The sequence below is a fragment of the Echiichthys vipera genome (assembly GCF_963691815.1).
Source record: "Echiichthys vipera genome assembly, chromosome: 13".
In the NCBI taxonomy this organism is placed as follows: domain Eukaryota; kingdom Metazoa; phylum Chordata; class Actinopteri; order Perciformes; family Trachinidae; genus Echiichthys; species Echiichthys vipera.
Genome location: NC_139838.1, coordinates 1,610,637 through 1,626,065, shown reverse-complemented (window position 1 = coordinate 1,626,065; position 15,429 = coordinate 1,610,637). Strand labels below are relative to the sequence as shown.

At 40.2% G+C, this 15,429-nt stretch overlaps 1 protein-coding gene across 1 annotated transcript; it reads right to left on the bottom strand.

Moving 5' to 3' along the window:
* Positions 1 to 4,257: 4,257 nt before the first annotated feature.
* tspan13b (tetraspanin 13b) lies at positions 4,258 to 15,174 on the bottom strand. Its single transcript, XM_083925492.1, has 6 exons — positions 15,092 to 15,174; positions 12,926 to 13,093; positions 10,161 to 10,241; positions 6,931 to 7,044; positions 6,679 to 6,789; positions 4,258 to 4,369 (listed from the first exon to the last, which is right to left on the bottom strand). The coding sequence occupies exons 1-6, from the start codon at positions 15,152 to 15,154 to the stop codon at positions 4,295 to 4,297; spliced, it is 612 nt and encodes a 203-aa protein (XP_083781618.1). The 5' UTR covers positions 15,155 to 15,174; the 3' UTR covers positions 4,258 to 4,294.
* Positions 15,175 to 15,429: the final 255 nt, after the last annotated feature.

The window sequence follows — 15,429 nt, the reverse complement described above, 5'->3', positions numbered from 1 at the left end:
GACGGATGGTCTGCCTTTTTATTTTCCAACGATTTGCAGGGAAGTATAATACTCATAAGAAACCATGAATGATGAAATGATTACGGTTCACTATCAAACAGGTCTCTTACATTAACCATAATTACCACCTTATACCTTGTATTCTGTACCATTCATCCCCCTCAGTGTTTACAACACCTCACTTATACTTAAATCTTCATCAATTTATCATTTTTCCACCTGAGGGCAGTACACACACACAATACAGCGTACATGAGCAGGTAGTAGGTGTTTCCTCTTTTTAATTATGTGATTGATTGTTAATATAACATAAAAAAAACAATACCAGCATATCTTCAAAAGCTGAATTAAGTACTGAAAGAGAGTTTCATTTAAATGAGTTGGCGAGCAATCCATTCATGAATCAGCATGTTGTGTTAGAACTGACTGTGTTTGTGTGTGTGTGTTTGTGTGTGTTCAGTTTCAAATTGCCAGCACTGAAATCTTTTTCCTGTTGCCAGGTTACTGAGGCTCAACTGGGACTATTGTCCTGTGTAATAAGCTCCACAAAACCGCTCAATGTGGCACAAGTTGGCTGGTCAGAAACCTCAAAAATACAGAGATTCGTTCAGCATGACCTGCATTGATTATGACAGATTTTCAGGAGGAAAACCAAGGTCAGTCTGCTTTTCTTTGAAGGATCTAGCTTTAAGTAAATGTAGAATAGTTGGCACCCACACTTTTCATGCCACAGTTTAGTGTTTGCATTGTACAGGTGAAAATTATGAATCGCTTTGTTTAGTTCAGAACAGTTTAGCTTAAATTGTGGTCAAAGATTTGTAGTTACTAGTTCCACATTTTGGGCTCATCTAACCCCTGTTCACATGCACCTCAGTATTTAAAACAGTAGGTGAATGCATAACCATTCACAGCCAAAGCCTAACCTAGCACTGCACATCTGGTTCATTTTACAAATGAGCAATAAGTCATAATCCATAAGATATGAGATATCTTGTTTCTAGGCCTGTGAATGTTCTCATTTGTCCAGGTCGTCTTTCTCCCCAAAGCAATTTCAGTCAAAAGCAACTGCACTTGGTTATAAGTCTAGGAAGACGTTTCCCCTCTCATCCAAGAGGCTTCATCAGCTGCCGTGGTTAAGACTCAGTGCAAAGATCTCTACAATGGAGAAACAAAATCTCCACCCAGTTAGTTGGTCCAGTCCCAGCCTGGTCCTGGTTCTGGTCCTGGTCCAGTCCCAGCCTGATCAGATGCGTACATGAACTGATGAAGCCTCTTGGATGAGAGGTGAAACGTCTTCCTGACAAATGACCAAGTCCAGTTGCTTTTGACTGAAATTGCTTTGGGGATCTTGTTTCCATCGGCCTCTGTGGCAGTAAGATGTAACTGCAGGTGAGCCTGTTCTTTCAGAGCCTCCATCTTCACGTTCACAGTCACTACTGTGTGTTGGTTGACTTTAATTTTTTGCACTTGTGTAAAACTTTATTGAAACACATTCTCCTCTCTACTTCCAGTCAGTCCCCTATATGTTCCCCCCTTAAATACACACACACGTGTTGTCCTGCAACTGACACTATTTAAAGAAAAATGGTATCCAAGAGACAACATTCTTTAATTTCTTTTAACTTTATTCATTTCCACAGCTCAGAAATTGGAAAAGGAATGGTTGTAACATGTTTCAAATAAATATAATTAATCACTTTAATACTCAAAAACAAAACATAAAATGTAGCAGTCACATTATTATGACCATTTCTTTTCTTTTTCAAATAATTATCTTTTATTCACACTACATGATGAAAGATAGGTTATAATCATAGTTATAATGCAATATTTCTAAAATGGGGTGGAACACACATCACCAAATATTAAAAAATCTATTCATCATGGGTGTGAGGTAGACATCCTTAACAATAAACAACAAACAAAACAAAGAGAAAAACCTCCCCCCCAACAAGGAGATAAAGCACAGCTATCTGTCTGTTTTGGCTGGTTAGTCACCTGTAATGTGTTAGTCTGCAGGATGCCAGATATCTCTGGCATCTACTGGCAGTAGCTCAGTCCATAGGTGACTTGGCTGGGAACCCGAGGGTTGCCGCTTCAAGTCCCTGTGTGGACCATGAATGGAGCGTGGACTGGTGGCTGGAGATGTGCCAGTTCATCTCCTCCATGGGCACTGCCGAGGTGCTGTTGAGCAAGGCACCGAACCCCCAACTGCTCGGGGCGCTGGTCACTGGCAGCCCCCTCACTCTAACATCTCTCCATTAATTTCATGTATATAGGTCCTGTTTTCACATGTGTGTGTATTTCGGGCCTGTGTGTGTAACATGAATTATAATAATAATAGAGTGAAAAAATCGAATTTCCCCATTGTGGGACTAATAAAGGAATTCCTCTTCTTATTATTCTTCTTCTTCTTCTATCTAGATATCTATCCATCCATCCATCCAGCCAGCCAGCCATCCATACATCCATCCATCCATCCATCCAGCCATCCCTCCCTCCATCCATCCATCCATCCATCCATCCATCCATCCATCAACCATCTCATCTAATCCTAAAACACATGGGGAGGTGGCATTCAGTTATTCTGGCCCCCGATTGTGGAACAGCCCGCCGGAGAAACTCAGGGCCGCAGAGAATGTTGATGTTTTTAAAAAGAGGCTCAAGAACCACCTTTTTAATCAGGCTTCTAACTGACCTGTTTAATTCATTCTAATTCCTTTTATGCTTCTTATATTTTAATTATTTTTAGCCTCTATTCTTTTTTTAATCTTATTTTACTGTTTTTACTCCCTCAGTTTTAGCCTCTATTCTTTTTTTAATCTTATTTAACTGTTTTTACTCCCTCAGTTTTTAGCCCCTTTTCTTTTTTAATCTCAATTTACTGTTTAGACTGTTTTTATTCCCTCAGTTTTTAGCCTCTTTTCTTTTTTATCTTATTTGACTGTTTAGACTGTTTTTATTCCCTCAGTTTTTAAGCCCCTATTTTTTTTTTAATCTCATTTGACTGTTTTTATTCCCTCAGTTCTTAGCCTCTACTCTTTTTTATCTTATTTGACTGTTTTTACTCCCTCAGTTTTTAACGTCTACTCTTTTTTATCTTATTTGACTGTTTTAGCCCCTCTGTTTTCCAGTGTTTCCTGAGTGTGTATGTCTTTGTTAATCTTTGTGTGTATATTTGTGGGGACGGGAGGTTTGGGTTTTCATGTGTTTCTTGTTCATGTTTTGTTTTGCTCTTACTTTCTGTAAGGCACTTTGTGCTACTGTCAAAGTATGAAAAGTGGCGTATAGATAAAGACTTGATTTGATTTGATCCGTCCATCATCTATCTATCCATCTCAGCCTTCAGGATTAACAGGGTGTTACAACCATCCCTGGACCTTCAGCCATGGTTTGACCTCATGTGGCCTAGCTTAACTGCTACTTTGGCAGATGTCAGACATTTTTATTTCTAGATTACAACACAATGAATGGTAGCTGGGGTTCTGGACAGTACAGGGGCCCCAACAAGTACTGAGTGGAGCTGCTGAAAGTGACACCACAGTCCTCACTCCACTGGAACATTTGGCCTTTCTGAATAACCGACACAAATCTTTTTTTGGAGTGTTGAATTTAAACATTTTATACACACCAAAAACAGAAGAAACAAAAAACATAATGCCAGAAATGCAGATTTATGTTTTCCATCAGGGTTTTATTGCAGTATACAGTACAGAGGCTCAGATTCATCACTGCAGCTCTCATACAGGAGCTCATATTTGCAGTCATGCACAAGGCCAATGACACCACACACAGCAAGAAACAAGACAAACTGTACACCAGACACACACACACACACACACACACACACACACACACACACACACACACACACACACACACACACACACACACACACACACACATACACACACACACACACACACAAACACACACACACACACACACACAGTCATATTAATATCTAGCAGATGACATTATTGCATTCATTGGGACAGACAAACAAACAAACAACAAAAGGGAAAAAAACAGTGTTCAGGGTGGTCACCATCAGGCAGGCTGCATAAATACTTTTGGAATATACAGCAAACTGACAATATTACCCCTTTTTAAACGTGCTCAGTGTACTAACTGCTGTGTGTTCAGACACTTTTCTTATGCAGAGCTGTCTTACTGGGGGCAACATTTGAGATGTTCCTTCACCCACAACCACTTGTCTACAGCTCACAAAGCCCAGAGAAGGTCCATAGATGTGTTGAGGGGACAGTACAGAGTGGCTGAAGCTGGTGCTGTCTCACAGGAAAGCACTGGGGTTCGCTCGGGGGTCCTTCTGGTTCCTGTAGCGATACGTGAGCCACACTCCCAGAATCTGACAAAGGGACAAATTAACAGTCAGATACTGAGAGCAAAGCAATAACATCTGCTTATCTTTGTGTTAAGGAATAAGACTGGGGAAAATCTATAAATCTATAGGCTTCAATAATATTAAGTACAAATATACATATGCACCTGTTGTTGTGCTAAGATTTGATCAAAATCCTGATTACTCTGGCAGTAATATGTTCTGCAGGAAAATAGAAGGTGATAAGGTCCTGCCTACTTTATGAATTTAGGGTTTAATAAATGAATAAGTCACCTTATTAATTAGGCTAATTAATTTTTCCTCGTTAAAAAGGGCACCACGCCAATATCTTTAGGATTTTTATTAAACTTTGGCGAAGGGTTTAAAACCAGTTATTTAAGAAGAATACTTTTCTATCAGTTTCTCTTCTCAATTATTTGATCAATATCAATCTGAAAACGCTTGTTCTAATAAAACAGGGACCTCACAGACAACAACTTGTCAACAAGTCTTCCTCTTGAAATTATTTTTGACTTCTCTCCCAACGAGCGCCTTGAAAAAGGCACACAATTCAATTTAATTCAATTTTATTTATAGTGCCAAATAATAACAAAAGTTATCTCAGGACACTTTACAGAGTAGGTATAGACCACACTCTATGACTTATATATGATTTACAGAGACCCAACAATTCCCCCGTAGAGTACAGTGGCAACGAAAACCTTCCCTATAACAGGCAGGAACGTCAGACAGACCTAGCTCTGTGGAGGACGGCCATCTGTCTTGACGCAAAGGAGATCGGAAACACAATCGATAGGTGGTGTGAAGGCAGCGGCCATAGCATACATACATAGTTCACTCACATCGCTCAGAAAAACCCGCCAAAGGTTCAAACTAAGTTGATGACATCATTGGGGGCTAGCGCTGACACATTGCTGGGCCCCTGGGGCGTTCTGTTAACCTGACTTCTCCGGATGGATTTATTCTCATTGTCTCAGCAGATCCATCTGGGAACTTTTGTTTGGAGATCTTTTGGGAAGGGGCAAAAAATACTGGTTGCTGATTGGATAAACCATCTGTCTATCACCAACAAACAGGCCAAATCCACCAATCAGATCAACGAAGCGTATGACGTACTAACAGCGTGGAGGCAAAGCTGAGAAAGTAAACAACATGTGGGTAAAGGATATTTTCTGTTTGTGTAACGTGAATTTATGGATCAAAGGCCCAATTTCAGGAGCCCGGTCCATATTCAACAGAAGGATCACAGAGAAAAAAGAGTTAGTGGGCACCTTGCATGAAAATGTATCAAAATTTTATTGGCTGATGACACACGTCATTCAAATTTATAACCAAATAGGAAATGGCAACTTCAACGAAAGGCTAGCAATACTACTAGAACAGGTCCATGGAGCTGTGATGCGTTTAATGACATATTGAAAATCTAGTTCAGCTTCACAAAAAATACAATGAAAAAGTAATTGAATTCAGACATGTTTCAATTTCAGTTCAATTCAATGTTCAGACACACATTAATTTAATCATGAAAAAAAAGACTTTACTCAAAGCAGAGAAGGGCCTGCTGGCTCCGACAGCCCACCACTGCTATTACTGATACTAATACAGCTACTACTCCTACTCCTACTACTAATCTACTATTGATACCTACCACTACCACTGCTCCTACTACATCAGTAGCATTCCTGGGCCTTCCCTGGAGTCAAACAATTAAATTACTGATAAGTGCCACAATAACAAATGATAGCTTTATGTTCATGGCTCAGTGCCTCTAAACCATTTGATCTTTTCTGAAATACCTCATTATCTTCGCTAGCTAATTTTTTCATAACCATGTCAAATCGTTAAATTGTGTTGATAAATGTAGTATTCTGAACATTTCCACTTGTGCCCACATGCACAGAATAGATCTGTTATTTCAGTGCACTTGGCAGTATCCTGCTCCAGTGAGTTTTACCCCTGCGTTTCACAGCACCACCCTTTTCCTTTTACTCTTTGATATGCACAGTCTCTCCATAATTCAGGTCAAAATCGGACTGTACCACTTTGGTCAGAGACACATTTTTCTCAGTAGAGTTGGGTGTGATGTAACCAGTGTGAATGTGGAGACAGCCCGTGGGTACCAGTGCTCAGCTCAATTTGTACTGTACCTGCCCACAAGGACCTGTGCTAGTCCTTAGGACTGCTAACATCCATTGCTATTGCTGCTACAACTGTTACTACCATTACTAATACTACTACTACTGATGTATTAGTTATATATTTAAACTGTGCACAGCATCTAGCAGCCCAGCAGTGTTGCTGTTGTGATGGCTCACCTCGGTGAAGCTGAAAAAGAGTCCGATCCCTCCTACAAAGCGAAGAACCTCTCCAGCATGTTCCTGGATCTTATCTACACAGGGCAAACATGAGTGGTTGGGAAAACAAGCCTGCAGAAGAACAAGAGACACAACTTGCTTCAGACAGCAGTTACAGGCTTTTATAATCAAACAACTGAGGAACCATTATCAATCTTTTAACACGCTGAAAGGTAACAGGGGCCTGGAAACATTTCATTAATCCAAACTCACAGCGTCACAGGTGAGGTTGGGGTCCACTTGTTTGAAGCCACAGCAGTTGAGGCTCTTCTCTACATCCCACTGAGTGTTCTGAGAGTTATTCCAGCCCACCTCCAGCAGGTGATCCTGCAGAGCAACATGAAGCTTTACTGCTCATTTACAGCATTTTCATATGCAGGGCTTTCTTCAGTTTCAGTTGTAGTAGTATCAGTATCAGTAGTAACAGTGAGCACAGATGAACCCCCAGGACCATTGGGCCGGTGCTAGCTGTCTGTGGCCTCAATCTGTCTTTGCTTTTTATTTTTTTTTAATCAAATGTAATTAAGTAATGGGTGTGTATGTGTTGTTTTTTCTTAATTTTTTCTTTTGCCTTTCAATGTAAAAAAAAAGCTGATCAAGTCCCCTATTCTTGCCTCTCTTCACTGGCTTGCTGTCCAGTTTAGGGTTAAGGACAAAATCTTGTTGTTTTTAAAAGCCTAAACGGTCTAGCCCCTCCTTATTTGTCTGACCTCATTAAGCATCAAACTCCAGTGAGAACTTTGAGGTCAAGCCACCAGTCACGGATGGTTTGCCCCAGATCCAAACTAAAGAGCAAGGGCGACAGAACATTTTCAGTTGTGGCCCCTAATTTATGGAACGCTTTACCGTCCACATCAGAGCAGCTGAAACTCTGGAGCATTTGAAATCACTTTTAACGACCCACCTCTTCTCACTGGCCTTCAACTCACCCTGACCTGTTATTGTCATCTTTTAGTATAGCTTTTATTTGTTTTACCTTATCTTAGTAATTGTTCCTATTACCCTATCTTATAGTTAATATTGATGATTTATGCTGGTTTTATCTATATTGCTAGCACATGACTCTATGTATGTTGTTACTTTTGGCATCTAAGGTTGTTTTTTAAATGTACTATATAAATAAATTTGATTGATTGAACACTTTGAGTTTGCGTGTAATGAAATTTGCTATATAAATAACATTTCTATTGCCCTTATTTTCTTAGTTTTATTCTATTCTAGGTAGGATGACTTTAGTCCCAGTTTTACTGTCTGCATGAGTACAGTAGTCTGGTGCTTATTGTTCCTTCTCTTTGGTGTTTGGAAGCGTCACCTGCAGGATCACTTTATCAGGACATCACAAGTCATTTGGAAGCCAAACAGCATCCAATGCAACTTACACAAGAGTGATGTTTGCATATTAAGAGATTCTCGATTTTTCATCAAGGGACAAAGAGTAGATGTCAAGACTTTTTAAAAAGGTAATAAAACTTTCTTTGTGGAAAAAAACAGAAATGATTAAAAAATATGGGCTGTGAGTAGAATTCAAATAAATTGCATGAAGCAGAATAAAAATAATATTTATGATGAGGCTCTCAGTCTTTTTATTAAAACAAGTCAAGTGCAGACCTGTGTCCCATTTCCAACATTGTCTTGCTTTAAGGCATACTTTTAAATATTAATCATTGTATATACAGTATGTCTGATTCATCTTTCAGCAGTATTAGAAGGGCTTGCTTTAAACTTGAAAGCTTTTATCAGTAATCCCTTCCACTTCATTTCTGACACTGCAAATACAACAACGCCACTTCCTGTGAAAGGAAGAGGATACTCCTAATCACTGCCAATGAGCTGTGCTGAATGATTAGTAACAGATGATATATACTGAGGGTGCTGAGGTTTTTGGCTGTGTAACTATTCACATTAATTTCTTCAAATGGTGACATCTGACTGATGCATTACTGTTCCTCTGAGACAGGAATCAAAAGGAGGATAACTGTTCATACCACATTAAAGAACATCAGTCTGGGATGTTTAATCATTCCAGGAACTGAGTCACTTCCTCATGACCTGCCTCATACTCCTCTACTTCACTTCCTACGTGGCCAAGAATGCATTTCAACAACTTTAAGAAAACATCAAAACAACCAGGCTGCTAATAGTAACAATCACTGAAGTTTATGTCGGGCTTCTGTTATTTAGGTGAAGGCTGAAATGCACCATCAAACAAGAAACTGACGTGCAGTCTTTTGAGGGACCTGTGGGAATAACTCTCTGGTTGTGTTTTGCTAATACAGACAGAACTGAAGTCTTGGTTTTTGAACCTGATTACCTTCACTCAATCAATCAGCCAGAACCTTGGCACCTTATTTTCATGTCCTTGGTCTAGTCCGTGTTGTCTTGGTATGAATTTTAACCAGAACTGACTCCATCATGTTTCTTTTACTTAAGCAACATAGCCAAACATCTGTTGTATCGAGAAATTAAATGAATATGCTGATTAATGCTTCTATTGTATCACGCTTGGACTACTATTCTCTTTTTACCTGCCTTAAACTTAAAATTGTCACAAATGACATCGATAATTCTATCTCTTTGTACTGGCTTCCTGTTTTATTTAGGTTTACCTTGTGATCCCCACACCACGAGCCAAGCTTGTAGGTCCTCTGCAGCCCCTAAGCTTTGGAACAGTCTCCCAATAGGTTTAAGGTCCTTGGACTTTATGTTTTGAAAGGTTGTTTTCCTTGTATACATTGTATAATCTGTTATTTTTTCTTTATTAGTGGAAACAACAACAACAACAAAAAATGGTGAGGAGTAGTTTTACAAACACATCTGAGATTTCAGCGGTACCCATAGCATGAATGAACTTGCATAAGAGCTATGTGAAAATGAGGAGTAAGACCCAACAGCCCTGTCACACAAACGTGTGAGGCCTCCTGCAGTTAGCCCTGAGAACTAGCTCCATGGAAAAAGTCAACAGTGTTTGTAACTGATTAATCGATGTTACTTCCCTGCCCACCGTAGTAAATACTGGTAATCTCCCTAGTGTCACAGACACAGACTTACAGACAGACTGGGAACTGATCCATCATCATCAGCGATTGAGCGGAGGTATGCTAATGCTATTAGCTAAAGTTCCTGTATTGACCTGCATCAGTAGCTACACACCAAAGAATGGCAGGAGAATGGAAAGTTCTCCATCTTTCACCAACATAGTCAGACTCATTCTTTTAGTGAACGTACTGTATATTGTCAGTGTGCAGGTGCCCTGTTTGATTACGTTGCAGCTCAGTTCATAGCAGCCAGGCTTCAGTGCTCCACTCAATACTGGACCAAAAAATGTTGTTGTCCCCTTTAACAGTTCTTCAAGTTAGCTATGCAGATTTATAAACACGCAGTCAAACAGGAAAATAAGATGAATAAAAGCTGATTTAATAGAGAAACCAGACGTTTCATCTTACCTGCTGTTCTCTGTTGATTGCTAAACAGGCACTGGAAACAGAGATCTGCACAATAAACACCATGGACAGGACGATCATGTACTGAGCTTCACTGTTAAGGAGCAACAACAACTACACACATCACACTTAGTACAAGTAATCCTGCTCACAGCCAGCGTTACTAAGCCACTGCATTTAAAGTACACTGTAGAATAGGTTGGAGATAAAACTGTATGCACTGTAATAAGTGCTTCATTCATCATGTAAGTTCAATATACTTTAAATAGTTGTGATCTAGTTTATTTTATCTGTTTTATCCTTTAAATCAGGGGTGTCAAACTCATTTCACATCGCGGGCCACAAATGACCCCTTGGTAGACCTCGTGGGCCGGACCATTAAAATTATAGCATACTTAGCTATAAATAGCCAAAATATCATGTCTTCCCTTTGTTTTGGTGTAAAGAACCACAAGGACATTGAGAAATTTGAAATTTAACTTAAAATTTATTGAACAACACCTTTACAAAACATTTCATAAAATTGCAGAAACTTTAAGTAACTGGTGTTGAAAATTATAGTAATGAACTTTACGATTACATGAGACTTATAAAGAAAGACTAACATTACATTGCACATTGTTTAAAATCACCACAGTAAGTATTCATTTTCACAGAGCTGTATTCTTTTAATGGAAACAGTATCTGCAAATTCAAAATGCAAGGCAGCATTTTAAAGACGTTAGTCTAGTCTGGACTTGTTTTTGTTCCTGAAACTTGGCATCTTTTGGCCTGCACAAGTGCATCAACATCAGGTGTCATGTCCTGACTAGCTGTCACTTTCAGAATGTCATTTAAGTGCTTGTGTGTGAGCCTTGAACGCATTTTTGTTTTATTGATATTCATTATTGAGATAATTTGTTCACAAAGGTAGGTTGTCCCAAACATGCACAAAATTTTAGCAGCCAGGGCTGTTAATTTGGGGTACCCTGGTAGTAGATACTGATAAAATGTGTCCAGACCTACGAAGGCAAATTTGCCCTTCAAATCTGCGTCACATTGCAAATCAATTATCTCTAGCTGGATGTCGACCGGCAGATCAGAAGCTTTAACTGTGAAAGGTGAGCGAAAAACTGAAAATTCTGTCTCAAGTTCACCAAATACCTGAAATCGTTTCTTAAACTCCCACAGTAATCCTGCAATCTTGTCTTTGTACCGTTTCACGTCCGCATCAGGTGTGGTCACATGCACATCTCTCAGACAGGGGAAATGAGCAGGGTCGCCACTTGCCAGTTGCGTCTCCCACAAAGCCAGCTTCAACTTGAATGCATGTATTTTGTCAGAAAACTGTGTGACAACTTTTTTGCGGCCTTGCAACATTTTTTTCAGACGCATGTGTCTGGGCGGACACGCGGCAGTTCAGCAGCTTGCTTGGAACTATTGCCTACTCTTGGCGCAGAAATTTTATGGATCCTGGATACTTAAGCAATAGGTCACAACGGCGTAGGTATGTTGGGATTATATCACAGCTAAGGGGTGTTGTTCGGCCCAACGCAAAGCGAAGGAAGACTTAAAATAAAGACATTTTCAGCATAAAAAATTATGTTTGTTACATCTTTGTGTTTTAATAAGTTGATTATTTTAAGAAGTCGATCTAAATAAAAAATGAACATTGTCTTAACTTACAAATATATTCATTTTGAACAAATATTTCTCAGTTCACTTAACAACAGAAAAATATTAAGATAGTTTTACTTGTTTATCTTCTGAGTCTTAACTGTGCATCCTTTTAAAGCTAAGGGCAATCCTGCTAGCTAGTCGGAGCACAGCTGGCTGTCCGGAGCTATTGTTATAAACTAGATTACTACTGTTGAGGATCCGGACACGGCTCTCTCTTTGGGTGTACAGAGATTGGATGGCCCTCAGAAGTGACCCCCTCACCCCATACCCCCGCAGCACTTCCCACAGTATCTCCCGAGGGACCGGGTCATATGCCTTCTCCAGATCCACAAAGCACATGTAGAATGGATGGGCATACTCCCAGGTCCCTTCCAAGATCCTTGCGAGAATGAAGAGCTGGTCCGTTGTTCCACGTCCAGGACGGAATCCACATTGTTCCTCTTCAATCTGAGGTTCGACTACAGGATGAACCCTCCTTACCAGCCCCTTGGAGTAGACTTTACCAGGGAGGCTGAGTAGTGTGATACCCCTTTAATTGGTACACACAAACAATCTGGTCCCCCTTTCTGAACAGGAACCACCACCCGGTCTGCCACTCCCTTGGCACTGTCCCAGACTTCCACGCAATGTTGAAGAGACATGTCAACCAGGACAGCCCCACCCATCCCAAAGCTTACAGCATTTCTGGAGGAACTATAAATTAAAATTCATTGAATTGAATTGTAGTAGTAGGAACAGTGGGGAGGAGAACAGGAAGTGCCTGACAAATCGGAGCAGACTGGGCTTATCAGGAGGGGGGCTGGCGCTGCAGCAGAGCGTCTCAGACCGAGGGTGCTGCAGCCATGAGCAGTATGATAGAAAAATTGTGTCAAAAGTTTTTTTTGAACATTAAAGCATGTCAATATGTTCTAGTAGAAACACAAAATACATGTACAAACCTGGAAAAGAGTAGAATAGGACCCCTTTAACTTTAACTATACAGAGAACACATCCCCTGCCACACTCACATTTTCTGGGTGGTAATTTCTTAAATGTTATTACCATCATATAGTAGTTTTAAAACAAATTGCAGTGATAGGAGCTCAAAGTATGAGCAGTTTAAAGGATACAAAGAAGAGCAGGACCTGGTGATGCTTCATTGCCCCGATGAGGCCAGCCAGGGCCACAAAGAAGAGGAAAACGCCCACGCCGATAATGCCTCCCACCACCTGGAAACTGGAGACCAGGCCGAACCACTTTCCCCATGCTGCGATGCCTATCATCAGCAAACTCACCATCTGCAGGACAGACACACACTAAGTCTGAATGATACAGTTGTTATTGTATAAAATAGTCACATGTGATTTGTGAAATATGTAGTCCTTTCAATAATTTTAAATTTGTTTCAATATCCAATAAAAATATATGCTGCAGGCAGCTTCAATTTAAAAAATGTAACAGATCTGAAACAATGACCTTGTTTATGTTATGATATGATGATAATGTAAAGAATGTTTTTGATTAAAACAAATTACATTTCTCAAAAAGCAAGTGAACTTTCCCTTCTCCTCCACACCTCCCTGGTTTCCCATGATGTCTTGCTGAGATTGGCTCGAATCAATTTAAATGACACTTTATCGCTGCCCAGTGCCTGAGTAAAAACACACGACACCCTAGCCCCACCTCTGGCAAAGGAGGCTATGGGCACGCAGGCCAGTGTAAGCAGTGATAACAGTGCATCACAGTGCTGCGTCCATTCATGAATACTATATGGGGTGTGATGTTGTCAGACAACACACCTCACCCGGTTTAGGGGCTTTGATTAACAAATCAACCCCTTATTGTGGCCACCATCATTTAATGTTGAAACGAAGCAAGGGTACACGCATGCTTAGAGACAAGAGGGATTAAAAACAATGACACAATGCCAAGTTACTGTTACTTGAAAGCATATTGGCAAACAATGAAAATATGGTTCTCAAACTGTGGCCAATGGTGGTACTCAAGCTTTCTCTGGTGGTACTCGAAAGAATCTCCAAAATAAAAAAAGAACATTAATTACTAAATAAATATGATACTATTAAAATACTACAACATTTCTCAAGAAAATACTTTTAAGATCCATGAAATGTCATTTAAAATAAATTCAGCATTTCCTGTAATATTTTTGTTTCAAAATATGCCTGCTATGTGGTCAGGTTCATGAGTGACGAGCTAAACTGTCGTGGAAGAGAGTCAGCAGAGGTAAAATGATTGGTTTAAAAACACTGCAATCGTGACTCCAAATGGGAATTATTACGAAGAGAAGTGCGGATCAGAAAGAGAATATCTAGAGCAGTCCTTCTGAAACTGAAGTCATGGCTGAAGACAGTCAACAATAAATAATCTGATTAGGAATAAACCTTCCTGTCTGTAGCTGAATAGTGTCGGCCTACGCTGCTGTATTTGAACATTAGTCTTAGTGGTGGAACGTCATGAACAAAGTTTAAGAACCATTGTACTAAAGAGAATCCCTAAATTGGCATCAAAACAGGGTGTTCTTACTGCTGTGCCTGTTGGTTTAGAAACTTAAAGATGTTCCCAGCTTCAGATGCACTCTGACGCCCTTTTTCCTGTAGCACTGCTGTTTATAGTAAAGGCTGTCTCAATGTTTCTGTGTATGCCAGTGCACCCCAAGTATGTGTGTGGGCTATGTAATATTCCCAGCACACAAGCATGGCACTTAATTATTTTTCTGGGCCTACATAAAGAGTCAAGTCAAGTCTTTTAGGATGTTACAGATAGATTCAAAAAACAAAGGTGATAAGGGGAATCACATCATTATAACACATTAGTTATTTTCTTGTCAGATCTCGAAATCAACTGTTTCAGGGCAGTAGGACTCCCCACCTTTGATTAAAAGTGGAGTGGAACTTACTTCTGAGACCTGTATGGCTCACTCATACACACACACATGCACACACGCACGCACGCACACGCGCAAGCACACGCACACACACACACACACACACACACACACACACACACACACACACACACAAACAAACACACACATTTCAGAAAGCAGTGATGGTAAGAGCTATCCGCGGCATGGAAGGAAATAACATATAAAGCCTCAGAAGCCCTTCATATAAAAAAACAGGCTTTTATGTCTCAACAGTTTGATGCATCAGTGAGCATGTGATCCAGGTACCACAGTGAATTATTGATTAAAGCGGTGTCTGACCTCATCAGTGTGACAAAAGCGGCAGTATCGGTTAATAATCCATATGGTACATTCTGCTGAGGATACTCACAACATAGAGGATGTTGAGCGCGCACAGGGAGTGTTTGGAACAGGTGAATCCAGCGCAGCCCATCTTGGTCAAATAAATAAATAAATGAATGAATAAATAGAATCAATCCTTAAAGCAAGTGTTTCAATAAATAGACCAGCTAACAAACACGGAGTATTTGGTCGCTCAGCAGCAGGTCTAACCTCGAAACAGCGGGGCTGGATGCGTCAACTACCAGTAGTACAACCGCAGTCATCTAAAGAGGAAGTTCAACATGAAGCCTTCAAAATAAATGCATGTCATGTGTGCCATTGTGTAAGTGACGTGAGCTTGCCTTCAGGCTGCAATGGCAGACAAGG